This window comes from Rhinoderma darwinii, chromosome 1 (assembly GCF_050947455.1).
Source record: "Rhinoderma darwinii isolate aRhiDar2 chromosome 1, aRhiDar2.hap1, whole genome shotgun sequence".
NCBI classification, from domain to species: Eukaryota; Metazoa; Chordata; class Amphibia; order Anura; family Rhinodermatidae; genus Rhinoderma; species Rhinoderma darwinii.
In genome coordinates, this window is record NC_134687.1 from 160,500,525 (window position 1) to 160,513,675 (window position 13,151).

The following is a 13,151-nucleotide window of genomic DNA, read 5'->3' on the forward strand; positions in this document are numbered from 1 at the left end:
CTTGAGTGCCGATCGACTGTACAGCACGTCGACCGGCACTCATTTAGCTCCATTTTATATGGATCATAGTCGAAATGTATGTCAACCAACGATTTTTAATACAGTTGTTGTTCCCGATACATTTTGCATCTTGTTGGCAGAACATCCTCTGTTTACACCGGGAGATGTGCTGCTGACAACAAGCAAGCCGGTTTTTTTAACCCCTTCCCTCTTTGGCCACTTTTGACCTTCCTGACAGAGCCTCATTTTTCAAATCTGACATGTTTCAATTTATGTGGTAATAACTCCGGAATGCTTTTACCTATCCAAGCGATTCTGAGATTTTCTCGTGACACATTGGACTTTATGTTACGGGCAAAATTTGCCCGATACATTCAGTATTTATTGTGAAAAACACCAAAATTTAGCGAAAAATTGCAAAAATTAACATTTTTCTCAATTTAAATGCATCTGCTTGTAAGACAGGCAGTTATACCACACAAAAATGTTGCTAACTAACATCCCCCATATGTCTACTTTAGATTGGCATCGTTTTTTGATCATCATTTTATTTTTCTAGGACGTTACAAGGCTTAGAACTTTAGCAGCAATTTCTCACAATTTCAAGAAAATTTCAAAATGCTATTTTTACAGGGGCCAGTTCAGTTGTGAAGTGGCTTTGAGGTCCTTAGATATTAGAAACCCCCAATAAGTCACCCCATTTTAAAAACTGCACCCCTCAAAGTATTCAAAACAGCATTTAGAAAGTTTCTTAACCCTTTAGACATTGCGCAGGAATTAAGGCAAAGTAGAGGTGAAATTTACAAAGTTCATTATTTTTTTCCAGAAATTCATTTTGAATCCATATTTTTTGTACCACAGAAGGTTTTACCCAAGAAATGCAACTCAATATTTATTGCCCAGGTTCTGCAGTTTTAGGAAATATCCCACATGTGGCCGTAGCGTGCTACTGGACTGAAGCACCGGCCTCAGAAGCAAAGGAGCACCTAGTGGATTTTGGGCCTCCTTTTTATTAGAATATATTTTAGGCACCATGTCAGCTTTGAACAGGTCTAGTGGAACTAAAACAGTGGAAACCCCCCAAAAGTGACCCCATTTGGGAAACTACACCCCTCGAAGAATTTATCTAGGGGTGTAGCAAGCATTTTGACCGGCCAGTTTTTTTGCAAAAATTTTTGGAACTAGGCCATGAAAATGAAAATCTACATTTTTTCAAATAAAATGTAGGTTTAGCTAATTTTTTTTCATTTCCAAAAGAACTAAAGTAGAAAAAGCACCACAGCATTTGTAGAGCAATTTCTCCCGAGTAAAACAATACCCCACATGTGGTAATAAACGGTTGTTTGGACACACGGCAGGGCTTAGAATGGAAAGTGCGCCATTTGGCTCTTGGAGCTCAAATTTAGCAGAAATGGTTTGCGGAGGCCATGTCACATTTGCAAAGCCCCTGAGGTGACAAAACAGTGGAAACCCCCAACAAGTGACCCCATTTTGGAAACTATACCCTTTGAGGAAATTATCTAGGGTATAGTGAGCATTTTGACACCACAGGTTTTTTGCAGAAATTTTTGCAAGTAGGCTGTGAAAATGAAAATCTACATTTTTTCAAATAAAATGTAGGTTTAGCTAATTTTTTTTCATTTCCAAAAGAACTAAAGTAGAAAAAGCACCACAGCATTTGTAGAGCAATTTCTCCCGAGTAAAACAATACCCCACATGTGGTAATAAACGGCTGTTTGGACACACGGCGAGGCTGAGAAGGGAAAGTGCGCCATTTGGCTTTTGGAACTCAAATTTAGCAGGAATGGTTTGCGGAGGCCATGTCGCATTTGCAAAGCTCCTGAGGGGACAAAACAGTGGAAACCCCCAACAAGTGACCCCATTTTGGAAACTACACCCCATGAGGGAATTATCTAGGGGTAGAGTGAGCAGTTTTACCCCACAGGTTTTTTACAGAACTTATTGTAACTAGGCCGTAAAAATGAAAATCTACATTTTTTCAAAGAAAATGTAGGTTTAGGTATTTTTTTTTTCATTTCCACAAGGACTGAAGGAGAAAAAGCACCACAACATTTGTAAAGCAACTTCTCCCGAGTAAAATAATACCCCACATGTGGTCACAAACATCTGTTTGGACACACGGTAGGGCTCAGAATGGAAGGAGCACCATTTGGATTTTGGAATGGTTTCTGGGTGTCATGTCATATTTGCTGAGCCCCTGTAGTACTAGTACAGTGGAAACACCCCAAAAGTGACACCATTTGGGAAACTGCACCCCCTGAGGAATCATCTAGGGGTATAGTGAAAATTTTGATCCCAAAGGTTTTTTGCTGAATTAATTAGAATTAAGCCATGAAAATGAAAAATATTTTTTTTTTCCAACAAGATGTAGTTTTAGATACACATTTTTCATTTTTACAAGGAATAGAGAAGAAAAAGCACCCCAACATTTGTAAAGTAATTTCTCCCGAGTACGGTAACACCCCATATGTGGTTATAATCGACTGTTTACATATATGGGAGCATTCAGAAGAAAAGGAGCGGTATTTATCTTTTGGAGCGTAGATTTTGCTGGAATGGGTTGCGGATGCCATGTTGCATTTGCAAAACCCCTGATGTACCAAACAAAAGTGACCCCGTTTTAGAAACTACACCCCTAAAGGCATTTATCAAGGGGTGTAGTGACAATTTAGACTCCACAGGTGTTTTTCAGAAATGAATACGCAGTGGATGGTGCAAAGTGAAAATTGCAATTTCTCCACTGATCTGCCCATTCACCGCACAAGATGTTGTGCCCCTAGAGAATCTTACCCCATAAATTGTTAAGCGGGTTCTCCCGGGCATGGTAATGCCTTACTTGTGGCCATAAATTGCTGTTTGGGCACACTGTAGGGCCAAGAAGGGAAAGACCGCCATTTTGAGCATGGATTTTGCTTGGTAATAGTTCTGTTTGGGGTTTTGCTGGTATTTCAGCTTATAATGTGGTGGCATATGTAATCTGTGCGGAGTATATCAGGGCATAATAGGAGGGTATAATCATGGGGTAAATAATACAATTATCCATAGGTGTGTTACGATGTGAAGCGATCCGTTATGCGCAGGCCGGCGTCACACTGAAACGGTTTTCTTTCTTATCCCTCCTTTGTAACGCTCTGCACCTTTTGGGGACTTTTTCTCCTTCGTAGTTTGGGAAATATTACTGGGAAAGTTTTGCGCTGGTATAATACGGGCGCCCTCGCTTCCAGCGGATGTGCTATGTCCCTGCCCTTTCCTAGTTCCTAAATACTAGGGCCCTGAAACTGAAGGAATGTTCCCCTCCGGCCTGCGCATTGAGATGTTTTTTCATCACCGCATTACTAGTGCCGTAACTTTTTTATTTTTCAGTTGATTGAGCGGTGTGCGGGCTTGTTTTTTGCGAGACGGGCTGTAGATTTTATTGGTACCATTTTAGAACACATACGACTTTTTGATCACTTTTTATTTCATTTTTTGGTAAAGGAAATTACCAAAAACAAGCAATTCTGGAATAGTTTTTTATTGATTTTTTTTTTTCTCTGCATCCACAGTGCGCCCTAGATTACATGTTAGCTTTATTCTGCGGGTCGATACGATTACGGCGATACCAAATTTATATAGTTTTTTTTATGTATTGCGGCTTTTGCACAATAAAATCACTTTTTTTATAAAATCATTTGTTTTCTCTGTCGACATATTCTAAGACCCATAACTTTATTATTTTTGCGTGCACAAAGCGGTGTCAGGGATTATTTTTTGCGGCACGGATTGGCGTTTTTTATTAGTACTATTTTGGAGTAAATGTGACTTTTTGATCACTTTTTATAGCATTTTTTGGAAGGAGATGTGACCTAAAAACAAAGATTCTGGCGCTGTTTTTCATGTTTTTTTTTTTACCGCGTTCACCGTGCGGGATAAATTACATAATAGTTTTGTAGTTTGGGTCGTTACGGACGCGGCGATACCAATTATGTATAGTTTTTTTTATTTTTACGGTTTTTCCCATAATAAAATACTTACTATGGGAAAAAAGTCAGTTTAGCTTTATTTTTATTTGAAATGTGTGTGTTTTTATTGTTTTACCACATTTTTATTTACTTTTTTTTACTTTTTTTACTTGTCCCACTAGGGGACATGAGGGCCTGATGCCCCGATCGCTACTCTAATACACTGCACTACATACGTAGTGCAGTGTATTAGCGCTGTCAGTTATTCACTGACAGCAAGCCTATTAGGACTCGCCGCAGGCGGGTCCTCATCGGCTCCCGTACAAGGCAGACTCGGACGCCATTTTCTGGCGTCCGATTGCCACAGCAACCCAGCGATTGCATCACTGGGTTGCCGATCGGGTGAAAACCTATCAGATGCTGCGCTCTATTGAGCGCAGCATCTGAGGGGTTAATCTGCCGGATCGGAGAGTAGCTCCGATCCTGGCAGTTACAGGAGGGTGCCAGCTGTCCCCCCGCAGTGATAGTGCCGGCTCTGCTTCTGAGCTCGCACCATCACTGCGCCGTATATATACGGCGCTTTGCGGGAACCACCTCCCGACAGCGCCGTATATATACGGCGTATGTCGGGAAGGGGTTAAATAAAAGATGCGATCAGCTGATGATGAACAAGTGTGTTCTGGTTTACCGGCGGATTGCTGCCCTGTTTACACAGGGCAATGATCAAGATAGAACATTTGTATGAGTGCTCGTTTACCCGATCATTGGTCCTTATTCACACAAATTTTGGTCAGTTTTTTTATATTTAGTAAAATCAGTAGTCGACCCTCAACAGAGAGAAAATTTAAACGAAGGACTTGGACAAATACGCATGCTTTTTAACAGAAAAGAGAATGGATAGAGAGATGGTACAGTATACAAGTGCGCAGGAGATTAAGTTATTTGTCTTGTGAAATCTTATGTTTTCAGGTCACGCATCTAAGGAAGACATCGATGTTGCAATGAAATTGGGAGCCGGTTACCCAATGGGTCCTTTTGAACTCTTGGATTACGTTGGTCTTGACACTAGTAAATACATCATTGATGGTAGGCTCATTCATTTATTTATTTAAATGTGTAAAATCCGATAATATTTTAGGTGGAGAATTCTACTATGTCTTCTCTTTACTATGGAAATAGAACCTCCCATTTTATATTGTTTAATTTTGCAGTTCTTGCCCAGGTGTGCACCACCAATGTGAGTGATAGAAAATTGTGGGTATAGGGAAAGTAGGGCAAGAATAATTGGTTATGTCGCCTTCATATTTCGTCTATATTGATACCGACAATTAAAGAGAGAGGAATGTCCAGAGTTTTTTAAAACACGGCCCAGAGATAAGTGAGTTCTACGTCTGACTCTTCTGAAATAGAAGGGGAGTCTGATAGAGCAGGGGGTAGTAAAATTGGGGGACAATCCTCTCAAGATGAACAACCAACTTGTTTACGGGACAGACTACGTTGTGGCTACAGGGGGCAACCGAGAGGGGGTTCCTTCAGAGGCAGGAGGAGAAGACGACCATGACACCTCATTTCAATGATGGCACAATGCAAATACATAATCTTTCAAAACCTATCCTTCCTTGCCAGTGCACAGAGAAAGATTCTAAAAAGAGGTTTCAATTTTTGCATAACCCCAAGATTGAATAAATTTGAGGTCATTAAAGACTTACACCTGTTTGGCCGCACGTTTTTGATTTTTTTGGGAAAAAATCTTTAGCCAAAAGGACAGGGGAACTGATTCCCTAACCCTAATCTCAAATACACAAGAACGTGAAACTTTAAAGATCCCATAGGAGTTGGCTAATGAATGCCAAATTTCAGATGACCAGAGAGACATGCAGTTGGCGGCTCCCGAAGTAGAGGAAGTGGGTGCCACAAATTCAAAGTTGAAACTGAAATCCAAGAACATGTCCCCCCTGGATCTATGCCCACAGGTAAAGGTTTTTGTAGACCTGGTCACACAGGATATTAATCAATTGAGTGAAACCTCCCTCTCTATTAACATTACAACTGAAGAACATGCAGTCTTTAAACAATCAGATAAAGGTGGGAACGTGGTTATTTGGCCTAAAGATCTGTATATTATGGAAGCTAAAAGACAGCTCAACAATAGAGATTGTTCTAAATCCCTGTGGGGGGATCCCACCCTATAGTTCCAACAAGAGTAGGAGAGACTCATCCGTTCAGGTCTAGAAGAGAGAGCCATCTCCTCAAATGAGGCCAAGTTTCTCTGTCAGACACCCCAAGGTGGCAACTTTCTACATGTTGCCTAAGATACACAAAAATGTGGGTCAGCCACCTGACAGCTCTATAGTGTCTGACTGAGAGGTGCAGTCAATAGCTTGATTTGGAGTTACCTAATATTGTATATAAGCTTCCCTCTTACACTCGGGATACAATGCAGATACTCCAGGAGTTCAATAATGCCAACCTAGAGGAGGGTGAATTTTTGGTAACCCTGGATGTAGTGAGTCTCTTCACCAATATCCAACATCATTTGGGGTGTAGAGCTCTTTTTTTTTTTTTTTTTTTTTTTTTTCTCTCCCCCATCCTAGGTCGTGAGCACAATTGGGGTATGTTCACATGGCAACGCCAATTACGTCTGAAATTACGGAGCTGTTTTCAGGCGAAAACCGCTCCTGAATTTCAGACGTTTTGACAAGTGCACGCATTTTTCGGTGCGTCTTTTACGGACGTAATTGGAGCTGGTTTTCATTGGAGTCGATGAAAAACTGCTCCAATTAAGTCCCAAGAAGTGACATTGCACTTCTTTGAGGCGGGCGTCTTTTTGTGCGCCGTCTTTTGACAGTGGCGTGTAAAAAAAAAAGCCTGTCTGCACAGAACACCGTAAGCCCCCTTGAATTCAATGGGCAGATGTTTGGAGCCGTTTTTTCAACCTGAAACGCCTGAATTACATCTGTGAGTAGGGCGTGTAAACATACCCTTATAGTCCCAATAGGAGGACTTTTGTCAACAAAGCATTGAAGTTTATACTGACAAGGAATTATTTTGTCTTTGATTCGCGCTCCTTCCTCCAAACCGTTGGGTGGTGGGAGGAAGAATACGTTTTTGGTGAAACTTTCCAGATGCATATTGATAAAATCTCAATATGGTGTAGATATATTGACTATATCATATTTATCTGGAGAGGAACTGAAAATGAACTGCTGAATTTTATTGATAACCTCAATACAAATGTATTAAATCTAAAATGTACTCTAAATTACAGCAGGAGGGAAGTATCTTTCCTGGATGTTAAAATTAAAATAATTACCAGTTTATACAGAAAGGAGACAGCCACAAACGGTCTTTTAGATTCAACAAGTGCTCATTTGAATAGAACTATTAGAGGAATCTCGAAAGGAGAATTCCTGAGACTAAGGAGAAATTGCTCCATATTTGAAAACTTCAAGGCAGGAGCTAAGTTCCTTAGAAAACGACTGAAGGAGAGACACTACTCAGTGCCTCAAATTAAACAAGCATACAATTTAGCCCTTCGGACAGATAGAGATGCATTGCTGGTGGTGAAGGATAAAATGGAGAATGATGACCAAGTCGGTTCATTACCACACTGCACGATAAGTGGCAGGAAATGAATGACATCATGAAACCATACTGGCAAATATTACTACTTGTAAGACCTAAAAAAAACATCTAGGCACAACACAGATTCTGTAGGGTATAGAAAAACCAATACCATAGAACAACATATTGTTAAAGCCATTTCTCCAGGGACTTCATAAAAAAGAAATCCCAAAAATATCCAATATCCACTAGGGGACTTTAATATTCGATCCGCCGATCGCTATTATAATACACTGCAATACTTTTGTATTGCAGTCTATTACTGCCTGTCCGTTTAAAACGGACAGGCCTCTGGCATGGCCTAGCAGGCATTCACTCCAGGCAGACCTGGGGGCCTTTATTAGGCCCTCGGCTGCCATCGGAGACAGACACACGGCGATCTTATTGCCGGGTGTCGGTGGGATGAGAGGGAGCTCCCTCCCTCCAAAACCACTCAGATGCGAAGCTCGCTGTTGAGCGCCGCATCTGAGGTGTTAAACGGGTGAGATCGATGCTTATATCGATCTCTCCTGTTTGAGCAGGGACGCCCCCAGCCCTCAGCTACCTCTGGCAGCTGAGAGTAAGGAGATTTGACAGCTCCCTGCTCTGTTTTTACTTTATTCTGATGCAGCGCCGTAAAAAGGCTTATGCATCAGAATAAAGCCCATTAGTGGCCGCCGTGAAAAGGCGTATTGGCGGTCACTAACGGGTTAATCGTGTGTTTTTGTTCTGTTTTTATTTTTTAGAACTGGTACTCCCTCAGAGTAATAGGGGGATCCCTGCGTTTGTCAATTTTGATGATTTAATAATTCTTCACCTTGTCCATAAGAGACGATACTACCTTTTGTGTTGGCCAACCTAATGACTTTTTGTCTTCTTATAACCATCAAATAAGTACACTTATTATAGACTAATACTTAAAGTATTACATTTAAAACTTCACATACTCAAAAAAAATTCTTTCATAACTTACGTATAATATGCAATTTTGATCTTAATATAACTGTGCGTCTAGTGGAAAAGTCAGAATATATATTCCACGATTTGTTTGTGTGTTTAGATATGGGATATTGCTTTGTTGCAAATGTCCTGTTACAATTGAAACAAAACTCACAATGTTATGTCCTCACAAGACGAAACTAATAACATTTTACCCCTACAATTATGACTGGCTGAATTTGCTGTCCGTCAGCTTTTGGCCTATAAAAAGCGCCATAAACAAAATGCTCCCAACCCCGGAAGAAGGGAGAGTTTAGTGTAGCAATATACAATTCAATCCTTTCATACTTGCCCATTGCCTCCTAGCCGTAGCGAGCGAGATTAGCGCTTACACCGCTCGCTCATGCTGATCAGTCGTCGAGCACTGATGACATAGTAATTCACGGCTAACACCTTAGCCGCCAGCAGCTTTGACCAATCTACGGTCCTGTTCACCACTGGTCTCGCTGCCCAAGAGAATTTCTCAGAGCAGCGACACTGTGTGCTACTAGTGGCAGCATCGTAACAGTAAATTGTGGGCTGGTTGCTCCTGCAAACTATTTTCTTGCACGGCGGTCACGTAAACAGTACTGCTGACCGGGAGAGAGTAGCTTCTCCTGGCCTGCTATACTACGGCTGCCTGACACTACCAGCAGGTTATGTGTATGTGACCTTATGGATTGAGGTTCCATTTAGGCAATTCTTAATGAGGACATTTAATGAGAACAAATGCAGGTTAACCAAGCCATTAAAATATGTGAATTTGAGAACAAAGTGGTCAACCACATGTAGAGGAGATCTATGAACAATTTTACTAGATCGAAGCCACAAACTCATAGCTCCAAGAGCACTCCCTCCCTATTCCCATTGATGCAGACATTGCCATTCATACAGGATGGTAGGTTCAATTAATGGGATTTGAAATAGAGAAATATATAACGTAAATTAAAATAAAGTACAATATAAATTGTATCTCTCAGTGCAACTCAAGGGGACATTGCACTGGACATTCCTTTCCCTATAATTGTCGGTATCCATATAGACGATATATGAAGGCGACATCAATTATTCTTGCCCTACTTTCCCTCTTTCCCCATACCCACAATTGTCTACTTCTCTTTACTATGTATTGTATTTGTACATCTGCTTAAGTGTATCTATAATAACGTTCAGATTTTTTCTATAATTTATATAGTAGTTCCTGTTTGACAGGAGAAAGGTTGATAAATGAATACTTGCTTGTAAATTATAGGTCTCTATGATGAAACCAGCAGATGTGTTCAGGTACTTTGTTAATTTAGTGCACCGTGATGTCATGCTCCAATATATGCTGATAGAGCACATATTTTTACTATTCTTTCCCACTACCCAAAGGCTTTATACACACGGCAGAACTGTGTGCACTGAGCCTGTAGGGCAGCCCTCATCCATATGGTGCGTCCATATGGCACCGTATTACGGAGAAATTCTCCCGTAGAAGCAAAGCATAATAAAATGCCTAATGGATCATAACGCTTTTTTCGACAGGAAAAAAAAAAATAAAATCTTCCTATAGTATTGCATCATATACTTCTATGGCCGTCATATACAGGGCTGGCCTTAGGGGTGTGTGACCTGTGCCAGTGCACAGAGCTCTGCGCTCTCCCAGCATGTAGGGGGTGCCTCTGCTCTTAGTTAGACACACGGAGTAAACCAGAGGAGAGTAGAAAGCTCTGCCCACAGCCCACCCTGCAAGAAGCCTGTCAGCAAGGTGTGTGTGTGTGTGTGTGTGTGTGTGTGTGTGTGTGTGTGTCTCCACTACATTATCTGTGTTATCACTGTTTAATGTTTGTGTGTGTGTGTGTATATATATATTTTTTAACTTTGCCGGTTTATCTAAAGAATTGCCTCTATGTATGTGCAGTATATGTGTTCCAGTGTGTGTGTCTGTATGTCTGTATGTATGTGGTTAATTTTTGGTTTGTGGAGGGCAGCAATAGAGTCCAGCCTTAGGCTGGCCCTGGTCATATAAAGGCTCATTTAAAACCAGGGATTGCACGGAGTTGTAATATGAGCCTTTAAAACGGATTTTAAATCTCATTTCAATTTTAAAGTACCCTGATGATGAACTGATCGCCAGATCCCAATTGATCAGCTACTATTACTGGAGAAAGCCATCACTCATTGATCATATCTAATGCAGTGTTACAGGGTGTCTATTGTAACCAATGGACTGTATGTAATGCACAAATGTGCTGGTCTACACCCCTAATTGGACACAAGGGGTCTTCCAAAGGGGACAAGCACCAGTAAAAAATCTTGACCAAGCCATGCATGCTACACGTACAAGTATTTTATCTCAGGCACTGAATTTAATAAGTAAAAATAATAATTTGGTATTTAAACCATTTCTTGAATTTTATTCATCCTTCCCTTCCCCCCACACCTCAGGTTGGCACCAGTTGGAGCCTGAAAACCCCCTTTTTGCCCCCAGCGAGTTGCTCAATAAACTAGTTGATGAGAAGAAACTGGGAAAGAAGACTGGAGAAGGATTTTATAAATACAGATAATCTGCCTTGCTGCCCTGCAAATCTATTTTTATAGCCTCTTGCTTACTGAATGATTGCTATGACCGTCCTGTTCTTCAGATTGTACGGTTTTCTCCGCACCTTACATGTTAACACTAGTGCCTTGGAGAAGGATTCTCTCTCTGATCAATATCCTGTTGCACAGCTGCTTACAAACATTGTCATGTCATAACCAAGCTGGAGTCAATAAAAATTCTGAATGTGATTTTTGTGTGTTCTGATTTACATAAGCTTCACTGAGCCTCCAATAACTAATGTTCTCTATCTTACACAGAACCAAAATACAAGTTTTTTATTTTTTTTTCCTTCGCTCATCAGTTTTAGACTGTCCTGTCCTGCAGCTGACCGCATGTCCAAATTGTGGCTGGCCATGCCCCACAACGAAGCGCCTTATCCATCCCCCTGTATGTGACATAAACCTTTTTATATATCCCCCCCACCCCCAGACTCTATTTCATGTCCTTATTCTGTATATAAAAGTTTCCATGTATACGGAGCTCATTTCAGTCTATGCACTTTTCTTAAGCAACTTTCAGAATTGTCTATATAGACACTTTAATTTCCCCATAGAAGGAAAAATAACTATATGTAGCCTCTTATTTTGATCATGATTTACCTACATATTAAATATATATGTGACTCTGCAATATGGGGCGCAGAACTGAAAAACAAAAAAAAACATCCAGCACGGAGCTTAAAAATAAATACTGATGTAAATCTTGTTAGACATCCGTATTCTGTTTATTTATGTTGACTTGATATGTCATAAATGTCTTATCGGTTGGGGCTCACTGAACTGGTCGTAAATTCCCCCCCAGTGCGTAGTGAACAGAATAGTGCACGAGTGTTGCCTGTGTAGCTCCTGCCTTTAATTTCAGTAGATCTTTTAATATCTGACTGTCTTAGTATCATTTAGCTTTGGAGGAAAAAATTATTGAATAAAGTTACATGTCATCCACTACTCTTACACTAGGGGGCAGGCAAGACTACTTGTGAAATTCTGTAGTGTCAATGCTTTATGGTCTCATTCAGATGAGCGTGATTCTCGTCCGTCCGTGTGCTGTGCCTTGAAATAAATGACCGCACATGGACTCATTGATTTCAATGGGGCTATTCACACACGCGTGAATTTTCACGCAGCGAGTGTCCGTTGCGTGAAAGTCGCTGCATGTTCTATATTGATGTGTTTTTATCCGTGTGCTGTCCGTGTTTTACGCATCAATTACATTGAAAAATTAAAGTGTTTGCAAGTGCGTGAAAAACACATGCCACGCGCAAAGCACACTGACAGATTTACACGCTTTTTTTACGTGCATAAATCTGTCACGCTCGTGTGAATGTGGCCTAACACCTTTTCATACAGCGCCGTAAATGTACGTAACAGAAATCTGTTCTTTTAGTTTATGGCGCGGGCACAGGAGAAGCAGTCATTCTGCAGCAACAGCCAGGATCGGAGATTACTCCGATCACAGCTGTTTTAACTCCTGAGATACCGCACTCCATAAAAGGTTTGACGGGGGGTGGGGCTATATTGTTTTATATCAGCGTAGTCCTAACTTTATCCTATGAATCGTTAACATGTTTATACCATACAGTGAACGGTTTAACCCCCCAAAAAAAATATATTTATAAAAGTTAAATAAATGTATGTACAGTTGCAAGAAAAAGTAAGTGAACTCTTTGGAGTTACCGGACTCTTTGCATTAGATAATAATCAGACTACATGTTATTAGTAACCAAGTCAGTTATAGGCAAACACAATCTAATAAAACACATACAGTTGTACTGTTCATGTCTTTTATTGAGCACATTGAGTAAACGTTCACAGTGCAGGAGGAAAAGTAAGTGATCCCTCAAATTTAATAACATTTCCCCTTTAGCAGCAATCACCACCAGACGTTTCCTGTAAATGCCAGGTCTAGTTTTTTTAATCGTAGCAAGCAATAGTGTAAAACCAGGTATATTTTCAAGGCACCGCTGCTATGATACATGTAGGTGAGGTACCTCCTTCCTCATTGTGCTTTCTCGTTTATTTCAGGAT

The 13,151-nt window shown here is 40.6% G+C and overlaps 1 protein-coding gene across 1 annotated transcript in view; it reads left to right on the forward strand.

Annotated features, from left to right (window-relative positions):
- Positions 1-11,315, forward strand: part of HADH (hydroxyacyl-CoA dehydrogenase) — a 33,692-nt gene extending 22,377 nt beyond the window's left edge. The window contains exons 7-8 of the mRNA XM_075860508.1: positions 4,932-5,048; positions 10,974-11,315. Coding sequence (XP_075716623.1) covers positions 4,932-5,048; positions 10,974-11,092 — 236 coding nt within the window. The 3' untranslated portion in view covers positions 11,093-11,315. The remainder of the gene's footprint in view (positions 1-4,931; positions 5,049-10,973) is intronic.
- The last annotated feature ends 1,836 nt before the right edge of the window (positions 11,316-13,151 follow it).